The following is a 25,659-nucleotide window of genomic DNA, read 5'->3' as shown; positions in this document are numbered from 1 at the left end:
GGCCGAACACCTGCCTGCCCATGGGGTGCTGTGAATTCATTCCTTGCTTTGGCTTGCTTGCCCTCACTGCTCTTGCTTTGCCTATTAAAGTATATTTATCTCAATCCATGGGTTTCTGCACTTTTACCCTTCTGATTCTCTCCCTTGTCCCACCGGGTAAAGTATGTGCGTGGTTGTGTGTGGCTTAGCTGCCTGCTGGTGCTAAACCAGGACAATTATAAATTGTATTCCATCAGGGAATGTTTAATTACATATTTTCTTACAGTTTAATTATACTGGTAAGATGAAGTGTTATAATTAAGATAGAGCACATTCAGGATTATGAAGACACAAATTATTTAGTAGTTAGCAGATATTCAAATATTGCTATAAACAAGGTTCTTCTGAATGAAGATTGAAAAAAAAAACTGAAGTCTGTGATAAGACAGCATTACACAATGGATTTGACTAATATCTTCAAAAAGACTTCATTTTTAAAATGCAGATGACAAAACAGTTTGTATCAAAACCCAAATACTTTTAATATAGAATTTTAAATTGTATCTGATTTTAACATATTTTTACCTGAATTTTGAAAAAATACAGAGTTTTAGAAAATTTACAAAGAAATCCCAACAGCTGCACCAAAGATGCAGGCTTTGTTTATGCTCATTATGATAAAATAAAAAAGAAAGAAATTATGAAGAAATTCCATAGGCAAAGCTAATTTTTTTATAAATAAACTTAGTGTTGTATGCTAATACTTTGACAGCTCTGAGTATCATCCAGGCATATCCATCCTGAGTTGTAAGGAAAATATATATAGGTCAATATAAGTAGGTTGGAATAGGTGCCTCAGCTTTTATTTTTAAAGCAATTGAGTTTGGCTTGTGCAAAATAGTTTTCAAATAGAAAAATTGCATTCTACATTGTAAGAGGCCACTGGCTTGCCTTTGCTTTGTGATTAAATGGCACAGGCACCACTATAATGAGGCAGTCTATCAAAGTCTTCTACCTGGTTGTTTACACTCTATGAGGCTGTATGAATGAAGGATTTAAAAGTTTTCATTAAGTCCTTGGCTGCTGTGCATGCACAAACACAAAGCCAATTATTTTAAAGGTACACAGGATTTTACTCGTTTTATCTTTCTTGAGAGCAGGACTGCTGCTGCTTATTGCTTCACTGAACAATAGAAATAGGGACAAAATCCCTGTCTTTTGAGAAGTCTGTTGCAATTATTTTATTTATACATAAAATATATTCTCATGTGTAGGCATCAGCACCTGGATTTGAATTTTGAATTGCAATAGCAAATTTGGGAGTGCAAGGAATTTTTTATTGGAATTACATAGATATTTCATTTAACGATTATTAGCTGGCTGAATATGTACATTCCTGTATTTAAATATCTTATCAAAACAATTTCTGCTTGTGGGGAAAAAAATCTTACTTTTTTTCTCTGAAGAAAAGAGTTCACAATAGACCAATCTAAAAACATAACTTTTTCAGCTAATTCACTGTACTGTCGTTTAGAGAAAATAAGAATATTTTATCTAAACCACAGATTCATAGTTACTATCTTTACCTGAGACACTGAATTTGCATTAATTTCTTATGCAACAGATGAATATCATTTGATTAGGAGGGCACAAAATTTATACTGAACCCATATTTAATTCATTGATCTTAGAGGATGAAAGCAGCAACCCATTCTCTTTAAAAAGAATAGAAAGATTTATCTGAATTGTAAAGTTTTCTGCCAATTTTTTCCAGTTCTAATGAGATAAGAAGTTTGAGCTTTGATATAGGTATATAGCTCATGTCATTAATGCATTTTAATGTCCCTGTAATGAAGCAGCATTTCAGAAGAAACGAGGTGCATGACTAAAGAACATATACAGTTACTTCACATTATGACACAGAGAGAAGATAACATACACACTAAAATACAAGGGCAATACCTAAGTATGATTGTCCATATTTAAGTAATTTTTAGTACATTTTTGGGTTTCCAAAAATTTTTTGATACTGGTTATTAAGGAAATGGGGAAATTTCAGCACAGAAACACATCAGTTAACACAAGTCTGGAAGTCAGAACCATCTATTTTAGGAAAAGAGGGGCTTCAAGCCTCAGCACAGTTAGAGAGTTCTCTAAAAACAACTGCTCGGTCCTCAGCAGCTGTCAGAAGAGTAAATCTAGTGCTAAGTTTGGTCACAAAAGCAACAAAGAAAAATGGAGAGCATTTTTGTGCCACTATGACCATGATTTACCCACACTTGAGCTCACCCTACCTTTCATTCCTCTCAAAGAGGGAGAATAGGAAGGGTCAGAGAGGAAAAAGTATGAAACATCTCATGTCAGAGGAGCAAAAAGGCCTCTTCAGTCTGCAGAAAGGGTGGAAAGGCCAGCAGAGAAGGTGAATGAAGCACAGATGTCTTCTGTGCTGTCACAAAAAGCAATGTGGTGTGAGAGAGCTGGGGGTAAATTATTAACTAGCTCTCCTAATAGAGGAACTGAAGGTACAAAATTAAGAGAGCAAGATACAGATTCAAACAAGTCACAGGAGATGGTTTGTTTGGTAGTGGGTAGGAAGCCATGATTATATTTTTGGCAAAGAGTATTGCAGATGCAAATATAGCAGTGGATTCAAGGAAAGGCTGGACAGGTGCTGGAGGAGGGATCTGTTAAGAACCACCAAGCAGAGAAAGCATAGAAAGCCCGTGGTTCAGAAACCACTGGAAGTTTGGACACTGGTTGTGAAAAACACATAAATTTGTTTTGCTTTTAGTGCTCACTGCATATCAGCTTATGGGCACTGATGGAGAAAAACAACTGAGGTAGATGCACTTGTTACTCTTATGACCCGTAACACACCTTCAGTTTATAGATTGGGTCCACCTTCTGTTTATAAACTGGGTCAGTCTCAAGCAGTTGCTTCTCTGCTCTTGGCAAAATCTTGAAAGAGACATTAAAACAAAATTAAAACTTTAGGCTTTGTATTTAGTCAAGATTTGTAGCACAACTTCTGACAAAACGGTGCCTGAGTTTTGTGTCCATGACAATTCAAAAGAAGCAACATCCCATTTTCTGCAGTAATTTATTTTTTTCTTCAAATGCCTTCTTGTGCTAAACATTACCTTTTGCAGAATTTGACAAGACTGAAGGCAATGACATGGAAAGGAGAGAATGCACACATGCAGAAGTATATTTCTCCACTGACTAGCCTCCCTTTTGAAAGTTGCTGAGGAATGTGCATACTGTGCATTCTCAATTGAAAGTCAGTCACAACCCTTTACCACTTTCCTGTAGGTAAATGGCTTTGTTTATAAATTCTTCTGACATCAAAAAATAAAATATAATTTCTGATACTACCTCATCTTACAAATCTATTCATGTATCTTTTAAAAGCCAGCTGGAAGGCATAGCAAATATAAGGTAACATCACACTGTAAAAAATAAATGAAAATGCCATCAGCAACATCAACATAACTAAACAAAAACATATAATTAAAAAAAAAACCTATTAAAAGCAGATCCAAGTAATTGCTTAGTTTCCAACTGAAAATTTTGAATGCATACATCCACACCTATGACCTAAAAAGTCCTGTAAGCCTCCCAGTCCTAAAAGAAATAAACTGATCATAAAGTACTAAAATGCAGTGACTAAAAGGCTGATTCTAAACAAGTTAGAGAAACATGAGGGAACTCCTTGGAACACCTGATCCTACAGAGTCACTGGACATGGGCAAGACAAACCCTCAAGGCCCATTCCATTTTCCAACAGGAAAAAAAAAGTTAACAACTCTATGGACAGAAGTACAGCTTTTTCTTGCTTATAATTAAAGACGTGCAAAATATAGGAACTGTTTTTTCCTATTCTTATATTTGATTGTGTAGATATTGGGACACCTATAATACAGGAGATCCATGACTGGATCTTCAAAGAAAAGTTTTCTTCAGGATACTGTAACAGAAAACATAGCTATAGACGTTTTTAAGAGAAAAGGCTGATTTTTGTTTTGGAAGGATTAAAAATGCTTTTTCCAACTAAAAATTGTTAAGCTATGTTTCTGAATAACCCTTCAATTGACAAGGACTATTCTTATGCTACAATTTTTCTTTCTGAGCCCTTATGGCCACTTCTCAGTCAGCATATTTTGGAACCCAGTCTGAGCAATCCAAGCCTCTCAAGGGAAAGCCAATGAAACTTACTCTAAAATTTGTCATTTCACTGCAGAAGCCAGAGATGAAATTATACTTTTCCATTGTTTAGAAAAATTCCCACTAGCCTTCAAAAACATGCTACAGTAGTTTTTACCTTAATTTGCAAATTTAAATATGCCAACTTGCTACAATCTGATGCAAGGCACATGTGAAAGTCTCCTTGTAAATCAGAAAACGAAAAGGAGTGATAAGTGATTGTTGGAAATGTCAAAGGAAAAAGGACAAAGTAAAAATGCATTGACAGGCTATTTTTTACAGCAGAACAAAGCAAATGATCTGATTCTCATTTTTGCTATTGATTGTCACTGTACTGTAGATGTTATTATGCATCCTAAGATTGTAAGCCTGCCTGTGTGGCAAACTCTTTTCCAGCTGACTATACCACTTAAATTTAAAAAAACCACCAAAACAGGAAATTATGCTTCTGACAGTTAAAATATATCTCTGCATCCTCTATTTTTATTCCAGCTGGAAATATTGTTTGTAAAGCTCTGCTGCACCCACTGTAACCTTTGTGGATGTGTACAATGTCTTCCATGAAACAAAACCACAGGACATACTTGATTTGGTGAGGAGACAAGAAAAGGTGTGTAGCAGGAAGAATATCCTAGCACGTTTTATTCTACAACCTTTACTACAAGTTTTTCTTCATTTCTTAGCCTACAGTGTCATTAAAAGTGTGATTCTGAATGTAAGCTTCTCTATGGTGTTCTTGCACGCCAACTTGTCAACTTCTGCATGAAGGATATTGTAAATTTCTTTTACTTCTGGTTTGTGGTTTGTTTGTTCTGGTTTTATTAACAGATGGCAAACAACTCATGTGGGTCAATTTCGTGCATGAACTTCTACAAAATAATGTTCCAAGAAATTTGGCACAATATTGCTTCAATTGTGAAATTGGAAAGTCAATTAGCTTAGGGCTTCACAAGCTTAGTGTTGGCAGAAATTCATAGCACGAAATGAGCAGCATCAGCAAAACTGCAGTTTATGAATTAATTGAGAAAGTTTTCATTACTAACAGCTAAAGTTAAGGAGAAGCATGAGTGACCAGTCACAAATTTCCATTAGCAATACCAACCTGAAAAATATCAGTTAATAAGACATGGAATAAAACATTTGTGAGCTGACAGCCCATGAGAAAACAGTATGAAGAAAGTTGGTATTCATACACTGGTTATATATAAAATAACCTGAAAGAGAATCCTACAGATGGTTTAAACCTCTTTCCAGGGACATGAAGGTGATAATACAGATTGGAAAACATTAAGGTAAAAAGCTTTTTTTCTTTCAATGGAATCCTAATTTTCATGGATATTTTCTGAACTTCACATCCAAAGTGCAGACTGTATAATATTATAACTGATGCAGATTATTTGAACAATGATACTGCTGATACCTAAAAGTTGTGACTAGAAATGTGATTACTATAAAGTTCAGGAGAAAATTACAAAAAAAAACAAAAAACAAAACACTGTGCATCTTCTTAAAATACAAATTGCCAACAATTAATCCTAGAAAATATCCACACTGAAAAAAAAAAACCCAGCAAAAATTACACTTTCAATCTTTTATAATGTGTTTTCCATCATCTGGAAAGCAAAATATTGTGTTGATTCATGCAAATTTAAAATTTCAAGACTTTTGAAAAAGGAGATTTTATATACAACACATATATTATGAGGGAATGTTCATGCAAGGAAGCTGACATTTTGCTATTTGTTTCTTCTAGGTTGAGAATGTTACCACTGAGTGTATAAACAAAATAGTGATCATCTAAAACAAATAAAAACTCACAATAACAAAGTGATTAGAAATGACAAAAATCTTTCTTGGGGAGCAAAAAAAAAAAAAAAAAAATCACAACTGTTCTAAACTATAAGAGATGCTATGTATAGTTTCTCTCAACTAATGAAGGCAAAATGTTACCTTTTGATGAGTTTGCTGAAATTATCCAGTAAGATAAATGAATATATATTCATATAACAAAATTCCCTGCAATTAGGACTATTTTTAGCAAACAAGCCCAGATACTGTACAGGTAACCTGTTACTGTCCATACAACAAATTGTTTGTTAACCAAATGTTGTGAGTTTTGGCTATTTATGACACACAGGAAATAAAGCAACAATGGGGAAGATGACTTGGTTTGCCTGGGCTTGGCTTGACCAGCAAATCTTACTAATTTTCACAGGATACAAAGGAGAAAAATTAAATGCCAAAAATGTCTCAGAGCTTCTTTTGGCAATCTTTGAAATAGTTCAGAAACTAAGCATGTATGTGCATGCATATTTAGTGCTGAATTATTTCAGTAGTGTTTATATAACTTTATTTCTCAAAGATTCCTTACTCCCTGTCTGAAGAGAGGAATTCATGTCTGTGGAGTTATACCTCGCTCCAAATTAGTCTCTCATCTTCCTCAAACTCCTTTTTGCTGTAGTTTTAGCTTAATGATATTGAGGTAATATATTGGATGATATACAAAAGCCAGAATAAAATCAGGTACTAGGTTTCTCCCTTTGATCTTGGTGTGTCCAGGTTAGGAAATCTCCAGGTATTCAATCTGCATTTCCTATGAACAGGAATTTGTTTTTCTTTTAAGCGTGCATTAATGGTAATAGAAACAAAAGCAGAAACATAGATGTGGGATCTAGGTCTCCAGTAAAAAGCAAAAAAGAGAGATGGAAAAGGATAGTGAATCTGTTTGGGTTTTAAGGAACTGGAACTCCTTCTGTGAGCAAACAGTGTCACAAATTATATGAAAAGGAGGTATTTGAGCAATGATCTCTCAATATGTCAGTGGAAAGAGGAAAAGAAGCACAATTACCTATCACAGGCAATCTCTCTTCTCGGTAAAAAATGATGACTTTTTTTTTGAGGAAATAAAGACTTTTAACATGACACCTCTGAGGTGACAGCATTAAAAAATAATTCAAATTAATTAAGTCATTACAAATGAGGACACTGAAATGTTAGGCAACTTGGAAAATGTGTTAAAAATAATTAGTTGAATACATTCTAGTACAGAAATAAAAAAACAAACTACATAGGAGGTGATACTATGGTGTTTTAATTGAGAAACAAGATAATTGAGGTTAATAAATTAAAACATTAACGTAGCAGCATTCACATCAACTATATCAGCTATGTATGTAAGTAAACTGAAATTAGATGGAGATGTTTACAGTCTTCTAAAGCATGATTTAAATTTTCATAAACACTATCATAAAACATAAGTTTGAATATATATGACACATGAAGGACCAAAAGAAAGCTGTTTTTTTTAACAGCCAGAAACTGGCAGAAATAATTTTTACAATGCATTCTTTAAAAAGTGAAAGATGTATGCAACTAAAGAAAACAGAGATGAGCATAAATTTTAGCATGTCAAATGTAAAATCAGACCAAAGAACATTTTGAGACATAAAAACCTTGAAAAATAAGACTATCTGGTGCCAGTGGGGGCCTGCATGGCCATGAGATTATCAGCATGTAAAAGAAATGCTCAAAGAAGATAAGGCTGTAAGAGAAAAATAAAACAAGCCATTAAATTAATTCTTTGCATCAATCTACCAAGGAGCTTGAGTGACATTCCTAACCACTGTTTTGGTTTTGGTTGGGTTTCCCTGGCATCAAATAAGTGGCTGCCTCAGTGAAAGCATTTGGAAAATAATCAATAAAATGAATAAAAAAAGATTACTACAACACAACAGCAGATATACAAGAGCTGAACAACTCAAATGCAAATTCCAAAGATTAAGTAAAGTGAATGAATTAGCCTTTAAACTGGCCCTATTACTAGTGCAATAAGTAGGAATTCTGACAAAAAAAAATGTTTTTCCAAGAGACTGGATGTGGACTGTGGAAATATAGAGCAGTAAGCCTGGCTACAATACTACTCAAATTAGTCAAAAACAAAAGAAAAAACAGACTGAATAGGAAAGGAATAAGTATTGTAAAATTGTGAAATGTCAATGTAGCTTTTGGAAGCAGAGTTACTGCTTCTCAGAAAAGACATGGTGCAGTAGAAATGTATGGAGAAGGGAAATAATAGATACCAAAAATATATAACAGATTCTGTAATGGGATTGACTAAAACAGTGGAAATGCCTCAGTCTGGAAAAGGCATATCTGAGGAGATTGTGCAAGCACATATAATCATGACTGCCATGGTAAAGATGTTCAGGGAATAAGTGCTCACTGTGTCATGACACAAAACATTTGCAGCATGAGAGGAAATTTTGCAGTAAATAAAAATAATAAAGGATATCCTTCATAGCCTTAAAAATAGTTTTGTGGAACTTACTGCTCTAGCAAGAAGTACCACATGTAAATGTAGACAAACTCAGAAGGGAAATGCTTACAAGGGAGTAGCACTTATGACTCTACTAATTAATTCCTTAGGTCAGAAAACGCTGAATATTACAACATAAGGAAAGAAGTATCACTCTGAATTTGCTCCAATGTTTTACTGCTTTACTGTTTTAATATAGCAGTCTTCTGCTAATTTCACTGGACACTTGAGCTGGAGAGACAGTATGGCCATTACAGAAAGCACATTTCAGAACAGTCCCTCACCATCCCCCTTCCCAATATCCATTTATTTTGCCATTTCTGGTCTTTATGTAGCCATTTCTGTAGGCACGTTGTGGTGTTGTCAGGCCTCACCCCCTGGTTGGGGTGGCCCGGAAAGGTGGAGGTTGTCTGGCTAATTGGCTTCTTGCCACTGCCCTCCAGGGAGCCCAGTTGTAGGAACTCACCCCTGGTTGGGGTGAGCCGGAAAGGTGGAAAAGTCTCTCTTCCAAGCGTGTCTCCAAAGAAAGACTCAGTAGTCTTCAGTTGTCCGGTCTCAAGGTAGTTTATTGTATGTTATCTAAAAGATTTTCTTCCTGAACTGCTGCCGTCCGTTCAGCAGTCAGGCAAGGGCACACTCCGACACCCAGGGGGCTGGTGCCCTCTTTTATATCATATATTACATATTAGATGTTTATAATTTTTCCCCAATGCCCATTGCCTATATTGAATCGTGACTTTCTACTCTAAACCAATCTGTGAGTGCCAACATCACCAAGAACATGGAGGTTAGGAAGAAGAAGGAAAGAGGACAGGGCACACCCAAGTCCCTCCATCTTAGGACTTCTGACCCCCATGTACAAAACTCAGACCCCTCTGTACAAGGCCTAAAACCGCCCTGTACAGCACTCAAAAACTCTTCCTTTCACTTTGTGACTACTTCTACTATAATATCTAAACTTTTGTGATTTCTTGTTCTTCTTGCAAAGTTGGTAAATTGTTCCATGGATCAGGTTCAAAGCCACAGGGGTCTGTGGCTGCATTCCAGGGTCTCAAATGCTTCTGACCTGAGCCCGGAACATCCAAGAGTGTCCAAGGGACATTCTGGGTTCCAACAATTTCTAATACATTAAATAAATTTTATTAATTTTAAATATCTTCATTGACTCCTTAAGGATTTTGAGTCTTAAACCTGTGCTCTTCTACAAAATTTTAAACAGAAAATCTGAGTAAAAAGAAACCACTGAAGCTTCTTCTATTAATCTCGTACTCTAAGATCCACACTGAAATTTTCCAGCACCATTTTCCTACGCGCAACTGTTGGATCATATAAACAAAAGAGATAAGTTAGCCTTCATTAGTGTCGTGCTGGAAACAACAGGTTTTATGTTGGCTCATAAGGGCTCATGAATCCAGAAATACAGCCAGAAAGGATAAATTCTAAATGAGGATTCAGTCTCAAAATGTGGATGAGAAACTTCAGCTTTATTTCAAGTACTGAGTGTGATTCACTCTCTGTCCCTTTTGAAGCCTCCATGAGGTGAAAGACAGCTAGACAGCGAAGCATTTCTACAAAGCATGATCTAGCATTTTGTTGGAAGTTCTTTCCTTTCCTCGTGGAATATATCAAGAAAAAAGTCATGATTTGATTCCTTTGGCTGGTCAATAATGCTCCTTGTATGTAGTCTGAGTATAAACATCTGTGGATTAAAATGGTGTCTCTGAGGAAAATATGTTGAATCCTTAAAGCATCTATGCTGGCAAGAAGTAAATCTTCTATAAGCAAACTATCTGAAAAAATCACATCAGTATTGTTTCGGGGGGGTTTTAGGTTTGGTTTTTTGGTGGTTTTTTTTTGGGTTTTTTTGTGGGTTTTTTTTTTTTTTTGGGGTTATTTTTGATAATCTGGTCAGATTTTATAACACTGTGATTCCTAGAGATTATACCTGATAAAAGGTTCTATTCTACTCTCACAACAGGTGCCAAAAATAAGTAATAATTAGTGTCACGAAAATTGGATGCTCTAACCTTCTTATCCTTCTTATAGAAAATAAATTTTATTTTTAATTTTATTTTCACTTGCTCTTGCTCCACAGTTCTAGTATTGCCACCTTGGAATGGGTGTAAAGCACAAAAATCTTAAGAAAGCAAATAGTTAGCAATAGTTCAGATGTTAAAATCTTACATCTTCAAATGAAATGCCCTAATAAAAATTAAGACTGAGGGAATAAAAAAGCTTTGGGATTCAAGGTTCAAATCTGCAAAATCTGTGATGAAATTGTGTTTTCTTTTCTCTCTCATTAGTTTCAAATGGAGACAATCATTGATGGTTTCATACATTTTTCTATTTTTAAATTTACTTTAGCCAAACACAAGAGAAAACAGATCCAGCTCCCTGCAGGGAGTATAAATATTTCTGTTCCTAATATTATTCTAAGGCTGTGTTTTCAGGTTAAGATGCCCTTGGCAACAAAACTAGTTTTAGGTGCCCCTGGCTCCAACCATTTATTTGTGACCTCTACCTCAATGCACAACTGGTGCCAGAACACAAGAATATCTGTTTGTGGAACCAGATTTAAAGCCTTGTAATAAATCTTTTTGGCTGGCAAGAGAAAGTGGAGGGCTACTGTACTTATTTATTATTTATGTATTGCTAAAACAGGATTAGTTACCTTAGCTGTCTGTCAGGTGACACTACTAAATGGCTGTTCTACTGCTTTCTGAGGAGGAAAACACAGGGAATCCGGGAGGCTTTCTGACCAAAAGAAACAAGGCACTGACCCATTTCTATCATCAGACCACAGCCACAGAATCCTGCACAGCTGTTTAATAACCAACTGTATCAGTTCCCTCCCAGTTATCTCCCTTCCTTTTGCATAATATTGAAGGCTATTTTATAGTGGCAGAGAATACAGGGGTCTTACTAAAAAATATGTTTATTCTGCTGTTTTAGAATTCAAAAATATGTATGGGGAATGACTATCTAAAAGAAAATACTTACTACTGCTAGAATGAAATATTAATTTATATTTCTGAGGAAATGTGTGAAAATAGTTGAGTGTATTTGCATAACACTAAACCACAAAACAAAAAGCTCAAAAGCAAGACACTGTAAAGAAATAGTTCTTTTAGAAATCTGTAGAAAATGAAGAAAGGACATGATTCAGATGCACAAGCAGGAACTTTTTAAAGTTAATAGATACCTCTTCCACTGTGAGCAGTCTGGCCTCTGATTTTCTGACTAGTATAAAATTGAGGAAAACAGGAATAGTGCTATGACATGATTTTAACAATCAGAGCAGTAGAAATACGAGAGAAAGAAACTGAAATTCTCAAGGGTATTCCAGATTATATGTAAAAATTATCCATTCTTCTGCAGTATTTTTTCCTGTGGACTGTCTGCCATGCAAAACCCTTACAGGAACACTGTGTGGATTAAAGAGAATTAAAAATAATTACAACTCTTTCTGTTTCTCCTTCCTGAAGTCATTTCAAGTATACTATTAAGAATTCAATGGCTCTAATATCCCAGATTAGTAAACCAGGATGTGAGAGCGGACTTCTGAATTTTTTACACAAACAAACCTGGGAAAATCATTCTTGAACTAAGTCAATTAATGCAACCCAAAGACAAGTCTCTAATTCTTTTTTGGCACTGAGAGTGTTTAGCATGAATTAAAACTTCAAGTAATTACCTAGCTAGTCCCTGTTCTATGCACGAGGCAAAAAAGGAATGTTAGATCCTTTGCTTTCTCCTGAAGTTTCTTTCTATTACAAACTCAACATAAGCCTTCCTTCTTGTCATGTGTTGGCCATAAATAATACTTGTTAAAAAAATCTGATTTGGAGACTTCAAAAATGCTGCAAAATGGAAAACAGAACATTCAAAGCCAGTCTGGCCACACTCACTAAATGATGGTTTGACAAATCTCCCCATGTGGTTCCCTGAAACAATTCAACAAAAAATTATCCCATGACAGCAAAGCAGAGAGAAATACAATTGAACTATTTTGTCTAGCTATTTTTAAGTAGGGATGGGTAATATCAACTGATTTTATTCTTATGATCAACTGAAAACCAGTCATCTATTTTGGAAGAGTCTTCTAGAGCTGTTTCCTACCATTTTAGGGCACAAGCAAAAAGCATCCATTCACAGATCAGCTTTCCTACAAGTCACTGACAAGGTGGGATGACAAGGTGCACAGTAGAAAACACCCTGGCAGTTTTCTGTTTTTATGAAGTTTCCTGCTATGACTCAGAGCTGCATGAGGCTATTACTCACATCCCACTCCTGTGAGGAGTGAACAGGGGAGAAAAAACCTCAGCTGCACTTGCAGATATGTTATGGTCCCAAGCCATGCTGCTTTGCTCCCCCATGCTTTGACAGTCCCACCTTCCCATAAAAACACCAGAACAGAGCAGCAAGGCCACTCAAAAGAAAGATACATTGCTGTATCTGAGCAGAGAAAGTCTGTTACTGAGAAGCATCTTGCTGTAGGATGAGGATTCTTAGTCCAAGACAGGTATAGCTGTCATCTTAAATCAGGCAACTCCTATATGTCAGCTAAAATATATTTGAAGAAAAAACTCAAAATCCCAATATAAGAACTATAGCAAACGGTTGGAAATTCTTCAGCACAAGGCTGCACTCACCCATGAACTCAGACAATCTGAAATTCAGAGCAGGAAATTCTATAGATAATAAGACATCACCATATTGCCTTACAACTTGAAATGCATGTGTTTGGAGCTGGGTGTCCAAATTCCTAAACTCCAAGAAAGACAAGGATGCAGCTAATGGTATGGCACCGAAGTTTATCAACAGATAACCAGGTGCTTCTCCTTAAACTCTGGATATGTGATTACATCTACTTACATCAGACCCTTTTAATACATAAAAAAGTTCAGGTAGATATGAAACATTACCGTGACTCACTACTGCTCCGGACATAGGGACCCCTGAAGAAAGCTATTCAGTGGACACCTAAGAGAACTAGTGGCCTTTTTACGAAGTATGGGATAATGTAATGTGTCTCAGATCCAGTGAGACATAATTCAATTATATCAACTTCTGAAGGGAATCCCACTGATCATCTTCATCTAACATTTTTCACTCCATCTGTCAGTAGGAGAGGAATGTGCTGTAAGTACCATACATTTTTTTATTTCCTAAGCACTCTATGACTGAGAAAGTGATATAAGTAGAATAAGTTTCTCGTGGGACATGAAGTTCTCTCCTTACTCTGTTAGTGAACTTTGGCAACATTCTGGCAATGTTAAAATGTCCCCTATGATACTCAGGACCCTTTGCAAATTGGATTGTTATTTATGTCATTAAGCAAATTTATTTTTCAGCTTATCTTCTGCAGTGAGAGTACTGTACACCAACAGAATTTGACTTTTTTGCATTAATTCTACGGACAGGCAAGTAATTGGTGGCTCTTGCCTTCAAAGAAAAGGGAGACAAATACTCTGGGTTTTCATATGTGATGTTCTCTTTTCTTTTAGAGTCAAATTTAGAATAAAAGTAGCAAGTTTGTTATAGGCAGGTCTGCTCTGCAGCTGGTGGTAAAACTGATATAGCCATTTTAAGCATAGTTCAGGAAAACAGATCAAAAGATGAGATGAAAGATGGTAAGTTAGTACCTACAACAGCCATTCCATCTACAGAACCAATTTTCATCCAAACAACTAAATTCTTGCACATTTTTAAACACTGGAAGACAGATATGTTGGGATTGCATTGGAAAGACAAAACCACACATTTTAATATAACAGACCAGTGAGGTTTTTTTTATTTTATTTTTATTTTATGGCCTTTATTTTGTCTCTGAATGTTACAAGATAACAAAGACTGATTAGCTGGGCAGCCATTAACTGCTTTAGAAGTGATGGGATTTATAATAGCAGCAAAGCTGCCAGTTTTCTCTTCTGTCTCTTGGGTAATTAGAGAATAACTGTCTTCCAGATGTGCTGGCACACACTCTATCAGTCTCTCTGTCTTAAATTCTTTTCCACAATTCAGTAATTTTTATGCTAAAAAGAAAGAATTATATTGTTTAGAAATGTTAAAAATACAGTCCGAATTTGGACTCTTTACTGAAAAGTAATCTATGTACACAGTTTTCTATGATACAGAAAAGTTGGACTGTTGTTGTCTTTGTACTGTGCACCAAAACTATGCAAATAAAACACTCTACAAGCCAAAACAGTAGGCCAGACTGAATGTGTTCTGGGACATTTCCAAGTTGGCTAGAGACAATATTCATCTTATACTTCAGTACCACCCTACTTCAGCCCAATGGTTGAGTGTCTTCTGAGGTACAAATTTCAACACTGAAACGTAGAGTGAGATAGATCCATTTAGTGGCAAATCCCCTCCTTCTTTGTTTTCAAGTGGTTTTCCAGCTCTTGTATATTGCTACATATTTTTGCTGAGTGTCCACATTCCTAGCCCTAGGGGCAAACAGCTGAACACTTAGTTACATGAAGGGTCACCACTCTCTTCAAAAAAGCTATCTGTTTGAAGAACTCTGCTGTCTCCCTGAATATAGGCAATTTCACAAGATCACAAACCATTCCAGTTCTAGATAAATAGAATTTAGCTTTCACACAAATCTATTTAAATAAGGTTTTGTTAAATATGTATTTTGTTAAATATGCACCATTCCTCAATACACACTTTCCAAATGACCTAAAGGATTTTTGTGGTGTCCCACTCCAAAGTGCTGCTCTCAGGTCTGTGTTACTGCAATTTTAAAATTTTATCAAATCTTTATAGTATAAAATATGCAAAAAACTATTTCTTGATAAAATATGTGGTTTTCTCTCACAGTCACTCAGATGCTATAAGTTGACAGCAAAATGTACTGCAGTAAAGTTTTTCAGTTACCACCATGGTTTAGCAACCGAGGTCAGTGAGGAAGTTCCCATTCAGGTTCATGCCAGAATGTGCATTCACACTATATCAGAGATTTCACAGTAATTTAAAAAGGCTACATTATAAACCTTTGTTAAGGGCCATCAAATCACATTTGCTTTCTTAAATTCTTTCAAAGTAAGTTTGCACATTTAATTTTTTTGTATACATGATCCTATTACAGTTCTTCATATTTGTTTAAAATACCTCTTCAGTTTTAAATTTTTTTTATCAAATTCTAATCATACATTACAAGGTATTTGCAGTAGCACACTGCATTGCAAGTCTAATATGCAGGTTTTCTACTTCATTTAGGTCACCAGCGAACTTCTTTGGGAGTTTGGATCTATAAAAATTCCAAGGACTTTTAATTCGTTACATATTCCCTGAAACACTGTTTTAATAATTTAGTTCCCTGAACTATTTTGCCTTCATTTGCAGAGAATACTGTGTTCAGTTTTGGGCCCCTTCCTACAAGAAAGACATTGAGGTGCTGGAGTGTATCCAGAGGAGGGCAATGGGGCTGGGGGAGGGTATGGAGCACAAGTCCTATGCAGAACAACAGGGGAAATTTGGGTTATTTAGCCTGGAGAAAAGGAGGATCAGGGGAGACCTTACCACTCTACAACTACCTGAAAGCAAGATGAGGATCAGTCTCTGTTCCCAAGTAATAAGCAAGAGGAGAAGAGGAGATGGTCCCAAGATACATCAGGCACGGTTTAAATTGTATATTAGGAAAAATCTCTTCACTGAAAGGGTTGTGAAGCACTGGAACCAGCTGCCCAGGGAAGCAGCTGAGTCATCATCCCTGAAGGTATTTAAAACCACAACTAGATGTGGTGCTCGGAGATTTGCTTTAGAGGTGGACTTGGTACTTTATGATTGTAGGATTCTGTAAGTTTTTCCTCACTTATGAGACAGCACTAAAAGCATTATGAAAGTCTAAACAAGATATCAGCTACTTCTTGTACAATAGCAGCACCCACCAACACAAGAACAGTGTCACGATCACTGAAACCACACAATTTTGATAAAGGACTAGACACAGTGTGGTAACAAATAGATATTAGTAACAAGCAGTTATGAATGTACTTTGTCTCCATGTATGAGAAATCTCTTAATGACCCTATTATATTTGTAGACTGAATGACCCTAGATCAACTGTAGAATAATAAGGAATTATCTTAATGGCACAGTAATAATCAATGTAATGCTATCAGGAGGCAGCATCTCACAGGCTTCTGAAGAAAAAGACAGAAAGTGTATTAAAAGATAAAAAATAGTAACACAAGACAGGAGAAACTTTGAATAATGTCTAATGGCATCAATGCAAATTATAAAAGATTAGTTACTGAGAAGTACAAAGAAAGGTTATTTAAGGTATAATTAAAGCCTGTACAGAACTGGGTAACAAACTGGTACAGCTGATCATGATTGCCAACATAAACAGAAATGTCTTTAGATTGCATAAAGTTAAAAAAAACAACCTATTTACCAAGGAACCTTCTGAATCAGTTACAGAGAACTGATCATTCTAATATCCTGAACTGATACACAGGTACAGTAAGTTTAGCTAATTATTATTATATATATCTGCATATATCTGCTTGTTTGTGTCTGGTACCCCAACTTTGGTTGTAACTTGGATGCAATACACTAAGTTATACCCAAATATGTTTCATAAAATATATGCTAAAATAAATCAGAATATAATTCATAAATATTTATAATGGTGAAGGGAGAGAATGCTTCTTCTGAAAATATGCTAATGATCTGCAGTATCATGCAACGACAGCAGCAAACAGAGCTGGATTTCTCTCAGCAAGTATAACTTATTTATATAATAAAATGAATTAACTGAGCATTCCTTCCATATCAGCAGTTCTCTTGTTGCATTTCTGGCAATTCCAATTTCATTTTGAAACACATTTTATATTACTCATACCTTATTAATCCTGACAGAGAAGCTAGTGAAAACAGTACACCAAATCAACCTAAAGTCTGATAGCAAGACCACCTTAGCTTCAAAAAGACAAAAGCAGAGCCAATGAAACAATTTTTGTCTCACAACCTCAGCCTTGCATAATCAAAGTGTAGCATATTACAATGAAAAAGAAAAACATATGTTCAGATGAGTATCACTATTATGCGTATTTTTCAGCTATTATTCAGAGAAAGTTCTGGGCTGTGAGGTATCATTCAAACATGATTCAATTTTCAAAGATAACTATAACATGAGTCATAATAAAAATAGAATTGCTTATGCAACAGAACTCAAATGGTCCAGATAAAACTGAGTTATTTTATTTAATATCTAGCATTGGAAAGAATATTCACACAGCAATGAAAGGATACTCAGCTCAAACTATGTCAAGGATTCCCCACCTCTACAGACTGAATGGTGGAAGGAATAAGCATTATGATTATTTTTTCACAAATGCCAGTTAAGATCAACAGTTTTGTGGAGATTAGAATTCACTTATATTGTTAAAACTATGTAAACTTTAGAAAATAAGCACATATAGAAAATCTTGTTAATCTTTTAAAAATATTCAAATAATATTATACTTTTTCTCCCACAATTTTCCTGAAGCCTGTCATACATTTCTGAACAGTTCTTTAATTTCTTTCTTTTCTCCTAAAATACCATCTCCACAGGACTGTCATTTACTAAGATAAAATTAACTAACAAATTGATGTATGTCAATTATGAGTATTGCAATATTAGGTCTTCCATATGTATTTAGATTCCTGCTTCTTTTAATACCTGTATTCATAGCAATAGTTATCTCAATAAAAAAGGCTACACAGAATGTTTGTGCTACTAAAAATTTTCCAACCTCAAGAAAGGAAATAAACAGAGAAACAAAACCATCCAAATAAATACCACACGGTCTTTTCAGATATAAAATCTGAGAGAAATATTGCCTTGAAAATACAGAAGATAAATTACTGCTCCTTAAATCTACACTTTCTTTCTAAATTCTGGCAGAATAGTGATTCTATCATGAGTAAATGCCAATCAACTATTTTCACTAATGAAATTATTTCTAGAATAGCAGCACCCCATGACAGAAATTAATATTTTATCTGATCAACAAAGTGTGCATCTGTATGAGACCATGCAGAGGAAAACCATTTTCTTTTTCCTGTTACTTTAAACTCCTATATTTCTTTTAGGCATACTCCTCCACTTTCAAAAACTGAACAAACAAAAAATTAGGTAATTATATAGAAATAAAATTGCATGCGCAATCTTAAACTTCTATCCTTGTGCACACATATTATGAAAAAGGTTTACACTGCTTCGTGTTCTACTCTGAACTTTCAGCCTCCCTGATTTTTGTCTCACTACCATTCTTCTTGTCTATCTAACCTATTCCTAAAGCCTTCAAAGTGCAAAGCAAGGCTCACTACACACCAGTGCTAATCTCTCAATTGGGAAAGCATCCCAGTCTCTTCCTTTTTTTCTGCAATTTCTTTCTGTTTGTTATCCTTCTTCTTCCCAGAATCCCTCTTGCTCACATTCCTCTTCATCCCCCTGTTTCATCACTCCAGCTCCTTGTTTCAAGGTCTTCTACAAACTTCAGATTGTCTACCTATGACCTCTCTGAACTTCTGTCAGAAATGCTTCCAGTAGCGAATGTACACCTAAAAATATGAAGCCAAAAGAGTTTCTCATATTATTAGCCTTGGACACAGCCTTGGATTACAACTCAGTAATCTATGACAGTTTCTTTGTTTTAATGGAGCTGAACAAGTTTTTCCTTCAACAATCTTTTCCAAAAGGCTGAACTGAAAATGTTGAAAAAAGTCATTCAAAATAAGGGCTAAATTCTAGACTGACCAATATTACAAAAATATATGAAAAAATACTATAAGCCACAAATATTTAAAACCAAATTTTGTAATGAGAAATATCAGAAAATCTATGGAGTGCTAATAAAGTAAACTAAATATGGATAAAAAATCGTGTCCATAGAATAAAATGTTCTGATATTTCTTTGCAGGTGAAAAATTGATTAAGTATTTAATAACTAATAATTTATTGATCCCCACACTTTATTTATTTTTCAATGTCATCTTTCCAGTGACTTGGACCCTTTCAAAGTATTTCATCAGTGACTGCAAGGAAGGCTTTGCTTGAGAAAAAAATCTCATATATGGCCCCAGTTTTTGATTCTGCTAAAAAAGTTGGGTAAATGGTGTTGCTTCATGCAGTCAGAGCCAACATAACAACTGCTTTGCTGTTCATAATTCCATAATCACTTATCTGCACATTTGTATTTGTAGGGGTTTGAAAGGTTTATTTCTCTTCAAAGAAAATTCTTACTACAGGCCTAGCTAAGTTAAAAATAAAATTGAATTAATATTTATATAACAACACATTTAATTCCAATCACATACAATCTCTTTTGAATTTCTTGATAAGTCTTTGATTAAACTAAAACATTTATGTTTCTTTCCCAAGGCAAAAGCAAGCATTCAACAAATTATAATAAATTGAAGTAAGTAAAAATATATAAACCACATACTGGGCTTTTACTTTCCTTCAGCAGTGGAGAAAACTGCTTTGTAATACATTTTTAACAGATGGACCCCAAAATGCAGGATTGTTTTGCTTTGTTTGGCCAATGTTTCATATGGCCCCGTGCTCAAGACAGGCTCAACTGTTTCCTATAAACATATATTCACACATCATACAGTAGGTAGTCAGGTGTCAGTCTGTATTCTCTTGACAAAATGGAGCAAATATAGCTTAAGCCTGAAGCAAAGCCTGGATAAAATAATGAATCATGAAAGTTTAGGAATTCAAGTGTTATGTACTAGAGATCAATATTTCCTACTTTTCTAAATTAAATGATATCTTGACATCCTGTCTCCCTGAATGGAAAGATATAGCACATCTTTCCTCTTCCACCAAAATAAACCCCAAATTTTATTCTGACTCCATATGTGTTTAACCCTAATGCAAAGGAAATAATGGAGTAGCCAAAGTTCCTGATCTTTTAAACTGTACACACAAGGAATTAGACACTAATTATCTGCCACAAATTTTTAAATCGCTTTGAGTATAAGGTTAAATTATTTTAATAAGGACCTCTATTAATTTCCTTGTTTGTTCTTTTTTGCGTAATGTCTGGTCACAGGAATAACAGAAAAAAATCCACCTACCTAAGGCATTCCTTTTACAAGATATTTTACCACCACACTTCTAATTGAGAAACTCTTTTTGAAACATATATCAAAGAAAAACTGAGCAGCCAGTGCAATTAATAAAGACATCTCTCTACTAAACAATATACTTGTTAGACTTTCTCCTTGTAACGCTAATCCCAGTTAGTATATTGATGCAAAATTCCATTACTTTGGTTTTCTTGTAACAAGGAATAAATCTGTTTGCTCCACAGAAATATCTGAATAAAGGAATTTTAGAAGATGCTAAGCTCTCAAGGCAATGTTTAAAAAAACTATTCAAACAAAGAACTAATACAGAAATTTTTAAAAGTTTTCTAGTTTAAAAAACCACCAGCCTTTCAAAAGGAAACACAGATATATCAAATATAGGCCCTCATTTATTGGGTATCTGGTTTGCAGTATTTTTTACTTTCTTCCTTTAAAATTCTGAATTACTCCTGTAGGGAAAACACATTTTGGTTTGTAGCTAAAGAACAGTTTCTAAAAACTAAGCTGTTCCTAAAGAACTGGTTTCTAAGGCAGAAGAGGTCTTCAGCGTTTTGTAGCTACTCAAAGCTTTAAAATCAAGGCTTGTGGCATTAAATAACTGTTCAGAAGGAGTACTGTGCATTATCCCTCCAACATATCCACAGAAGCTCCTTTTTTTACTAGAGAAAAATGTCTGATTTAAAACCACATGCACTCCTTTCAAGACAATGCTTTCAGAGATGCTAGCTATATCTTTCCACTTGCCAAATATAAAACAGGAAAATCAATAGCAAAATAGTAAAATGGAGGTTATGCTTTGTTTTAAAGGTGGGTAACTTTTTCCATACTGGAGAAGGGTTGTGTTCAAGTCACTTTGCCTTTTGCAGAACTTGGAGACTCAATCATAATGGAAATGCCAGTTTCTGTGGTCTGTGTATAAATTATTTTGACTCACGTATTCCCTTTACTGCTTGTAAGTCCATGTGGCACATCCAGTATCCACTCAATCAACAGAAAAGCAATTCAATACCTTTGTTATATGAAGTTCTAGAAGTAATAAAAACCACCCTGTAGAGTATCTCTGTATTTATAAACATGGTATTTGTCCACTGAGGCATCATAAGGACTTAGCTTACTTACGTTAGGGGAATGAAATTATTATATTTTCTACTTGAATATATCAAAGCTTGGGCATAAAGTGTATTGCCTTAGTATCTTCTGAGATTTAGTACATGCAGAAATAACGATCCCCTTTATTTCTCAACAATTAATCCCCTTTATTTCTCAACAATTAACTCATTTTATTGGAATTTCATGGGGTTTTTCCCATTCCACTCTCACCCTTCATTTCCCAAGTCAAAAATTTCCTCTTGAACTTTCAGATATTCAAGGATCGTGTTTGCAGCAATCCAATAGTATCACAGACAGTTTTACTTAGAATATGAAAAAGTTATTTAAAGAGAAGTAAACAAAAAAGGAACAAAATTACAGTTCAAAATATTAAATATTTCCATGTCCTTTTTTCCTTCACTGTCACCTTCCTCTTAAGACAAATCTTAAGGAACATCAATGCCTAGGAAGACTTCATAGTTCAACTCATCTTTAAATCAGTCTAGAACAGAGATCAGTAGCAGAGACTTTGGATTAACAAAAACTTCATTGACCCTTTCTGTCACAGACAAAACTGCATGGACATTTTTTTCCCTCTCCAGGGTAATACCGTGGGAAAGCTTCTGAGGGAAGTCAATGCAAATACGTCCTTGTGAGTCTGTAGAAGGTGATTATTATAACATTTTTGTAATTTGAAATACTCTTAGATGGACACCAGATGTTACCATGACTCCAAATATCCATTGCAGAAAAAAACAGAATTTCACACAACTTTTGGAAAGTGAATTTTAAAGAAAGATGTTCAGAACTCATTGTACTCTCCTTCATAAATTCACAGCATCTCAATTTGTTACGGCCTAGACATTGTAACATTTAATCCTAAAATGTCATTTAAAGCATTTTGTAATTAAAGGAGATTTAACAGACTTTCTATGAGCACAGAGGTTAATATTCCCATCTTTTACAAATTAAAAGGTATCCACCCTAGTCTAATTCAATATACAGAACTGATAGCAATGAGAGTTCTATATAAAGAGCAAGGTTAGAGAATGATGCAAAATGCCAAGAGCTTCTATTTATAGGGACTGAAATTCTAACAAAAAAGGAAAAAAAGAAAAAAATAAAAAGTTAGGTTTGAAAGGAACTCATCCTTTTGAAGTAAAAAATATTATCTTACTGTACAAACATAACCATGCAAAAGCAGAAACTCTGTTCAATGTCTTAGGTATTGTCCTTGAAACTACTTTTGTAAATGCTTAGAATTTGAAAAGGATCTTATTTCATTTGACCTTCCATAGACCATAAACTGCAGAACTTCCAGAAATTGATACTATATTTTCCTTTTATGATGGAGCAGAGACTTGCATTAAACTCAAGCTGAATGACACATATTGTTTACTTGTGCTCCTGTAGCAGTACCTGAGGTAAAACAATAACCTAATACACTTCTTAAAGACTACTTAAGTAGCTCTTAATGATGCAATTCTTCTGTGTAGCAAAATATCTTATCCATCCACATGAGAGTACTTTTATCTTTTCATTTGAGTTTGGGACATGGATTTATCTAAAATTACACTTTCTAATTGAACTCAAGCCTAGTTTGCTACAACACCACTTCATTGCCATTGGTAACGTAAATCAATCAGTGCTATAGTGTAATGACTGTAAAAGCAGAAAAGACCAGGCTATTACTGAAAGGTATTTTTGCATGACTAATAAACTAGAAAACTTAAAATGTAAATAATAATTGAGAAATAAAACTTTAAAACAATGAAAAGGCATTAGAATTGTAGAAACATGATAGTTTTGCCCTTTCTGTTGAAGTCAGAAACGATGAATAGCAGATACCAGTTTATTTTAATATGCTTACAACAGAGGAAACTGTATCCCTAAATGCCACTATACTATTTTATGTTATCTTTTCATTGCCTCTAAAATCTGCTATATTTTTCTTAGACATATAAAAATATATATTTTCAGATTTACTATTGAGATACTGCTATTTAATATTTATTGCTGGAGGTACACTGCAATTCTTCACAGACTTTCAAATTCTTCCCTAAATATCTAGGGTCAGATTCCATAAAACAAAAATAGATGAACTTCACCCTAAACATTAAACCATTTTCTCAACAGTAATTATTTTTCTATTACACACTTTGGCCAGCTGAGTCCTAGGAACCACAGGCACTCTTTCTTTGCTAGGCCTTTTGAAGGACTAATACACACAGAGACACGTGACTTAAACCAAAGATGTTATGCTGCATGAATCCCTACTGCAATCTCCTTTTAGGTACAATAAGGCTGCTATGAGGTCTTCCTGAATCTTCTCTTCTCTGGACTGAACAACTCCAACTCTGTCAGATTGGTTTTTTACAGGACAGGAGCGGTCCTGTAAATCCCTGGCTTTCTGGCTCTCCTCTGGACCTGCTCCAGCTGGTCAATGTCCTTCTTGTGTTTGAGGCCCCAGAGCTGGATGCAGCACTCCAGGGGGGTCACACAAGAGCAGAGCAGAGGGGCAGAATCACCTCCCTTGCCCTGCTGGTCACGCTCCTGTTGATGCAGCCCAGGATGCAGTCGGCTTTCTGGGCTGTGAGCGCACATTGACGGCCCATATCCAGCTTCTCATCTACCAAGTCCTGTTCTTCAGGCCTGCTCACAGTTTTAGATGAGCATAATGCAGGTTCAGGGCAATCTGCAGAACTGGATGACTTTTAGTGGTCCTTTACTGTCATTGGTTGGTGGGAATCCATTAATTTTAATTGTCCTGTACTGCTCTGTGACACTTTTACTCCAACTGGTGACAGTGGCAGAGCAATTTACCAAATGTATATAAATGCTCTGAGCAAAAAGCCAGAAATTTTATGCTAGGGATCATCACCTAGGCTAAAATTTCTTAAACTTCAGAACCCTAAAGCAACCAACCACCCTTATTCTACTTCACATACAGAGGAACATGTGAAGTGAGCCGTAAGGTCTGAAAACTTACATCTGCATGATGTATAAAAAATACACACAAATACAAAGGATAACTAACCACAATCTATAACTTGTCGCCTTTTATTTCTCCAGACTCAGCTACAGTCCTCCCTCACACTAGCCAACCCTCACTCCACACCCCCAGTTGTGTACCAAGGATTCAAGGCACAAAACAGCTGACTAAATTTAGCTGCAATTATAGACTGAAGTAGGGTTATTAATTATTAGTAGGTCAAGGGCTTAAGGAAGTAAATGCCAGTATAGGAGGTTTTCATACCTTGTGTTATCCACATCAGTGCTGACACTATAGGAAATACACATAGGAGCCATTAAGACCCTTTCCAGGGATTTGCAGGTACCAACTATTCCTCTCCAAAATGCTGCCTGACTGGTCAACAAAGACAGGAGCGGTGAGCATGCCAGTGCTTAAACTAAGAACTCAATAGGTCCCACCTCTCTCTTGCATATCAGGCAAGAAAGTATTGCTTTATCTATTCAAGTTATGTATATCCTGATTGCAGAACCTCTTTGCATAAACAATATGACCCAAAACAATCTCCACTACAGTTAAATATTTTGGCTGCATGAATAATATTTGGCTGATAATAGCTTGGGATAAAGTTCGTATGGTTGTTTTTGGCAAAGGAAAATATGTTGAGAATTTTATCTATAATGTTATCTCCTTTGTTTAAAAACTTATGTTTATAAACTATTTGACACAGGCTACAATGTAGGACTGCTTCTGAATTTAGGACATTAAATTATGATAGTTGATAGTTTATGTAAAGAAGGTGTTCTATTATCTATAGCTGGCTGAGACTGACTTTCATTCTAGCAGATTAAAGACTGAGAGCATATAATGCATACTTTCCTGCCTCCTAGTTCCAGAAATGCAACACACCTGGGCATGAAGCCACCAACCCTCAGGAATATATAACACAAGGATCATTCTCAAAAATACAAGAAACTGGAAATATACCACTTCACTA

The 25,659-nt window shown here is 35.3% G+C and overlaps 1 protein-coding gene and 1 long non-coding RNA gene across 4 annotated transcripts in view; both read right to left on the bottom strand.

Moving 5' to 3' along the window:
* Positions 1 to 25,659, bottom strand: part of DOK6 (docking protein 6) — a 249,157-nt gene that overhangs the window by 180,388 nt on the left and 43,110 nt on the right. Inside the window, exon 1 of one of the 3 annotated variants that reach the window (XM_068193326.1) lies at positions 4,301 to 4,378. The exons of the other annotated variants lie outside the window; for them this stretch is intronic. Coding sequence (XP_068049427.1) covers positions 4,301 to 4,354 — 54 coding nt within the window. The 5' untranslated portion in view covers positions 4,355 to 4,378. Of the gene's footprint in view, positions 1 to 4,300; positions 4,379 to 25,659 lie in introns of those variants that run through there. 3 annotated transcript variants of the gene reach the window in all.
* On the bottom strand, positions 19,925 to 25,457 carry LOC137475722 (uncharacterized). Its single transcript, XR_011000042.1, has 3 exons — positions 25,367 to 25,457; positions 24,948 to 25,054; positions 19,925 to 21,051 (listed from the first exon to the last, which is right to left on the bottom strand). It is a non-coding gene; the product is annotated as an uncharacterized lncRNA (long non-coding RNA).

Source organism: Anomalospiza imberbis, chromosome 1 (genome assembly GCF_031753505.1).
Source record: "Anomalospiza imberbis isolate Cuckoo-Finch-1a 21T00152 chromosome 1, ASM3175350v1, whole genome shotgun sequence".
Taxonomy (NCBI): domain Eukaryota; kingdom Metazoa; phylum Chordata; class Aves; order Passeriformes; family Viduidae; genus Anomalospiza; species Anomalospiza imberbis.
Note: the sequence above shows the minus strand (reverse complement) of the source record. Positions and strands in the feature narration are given on the sequence as shown.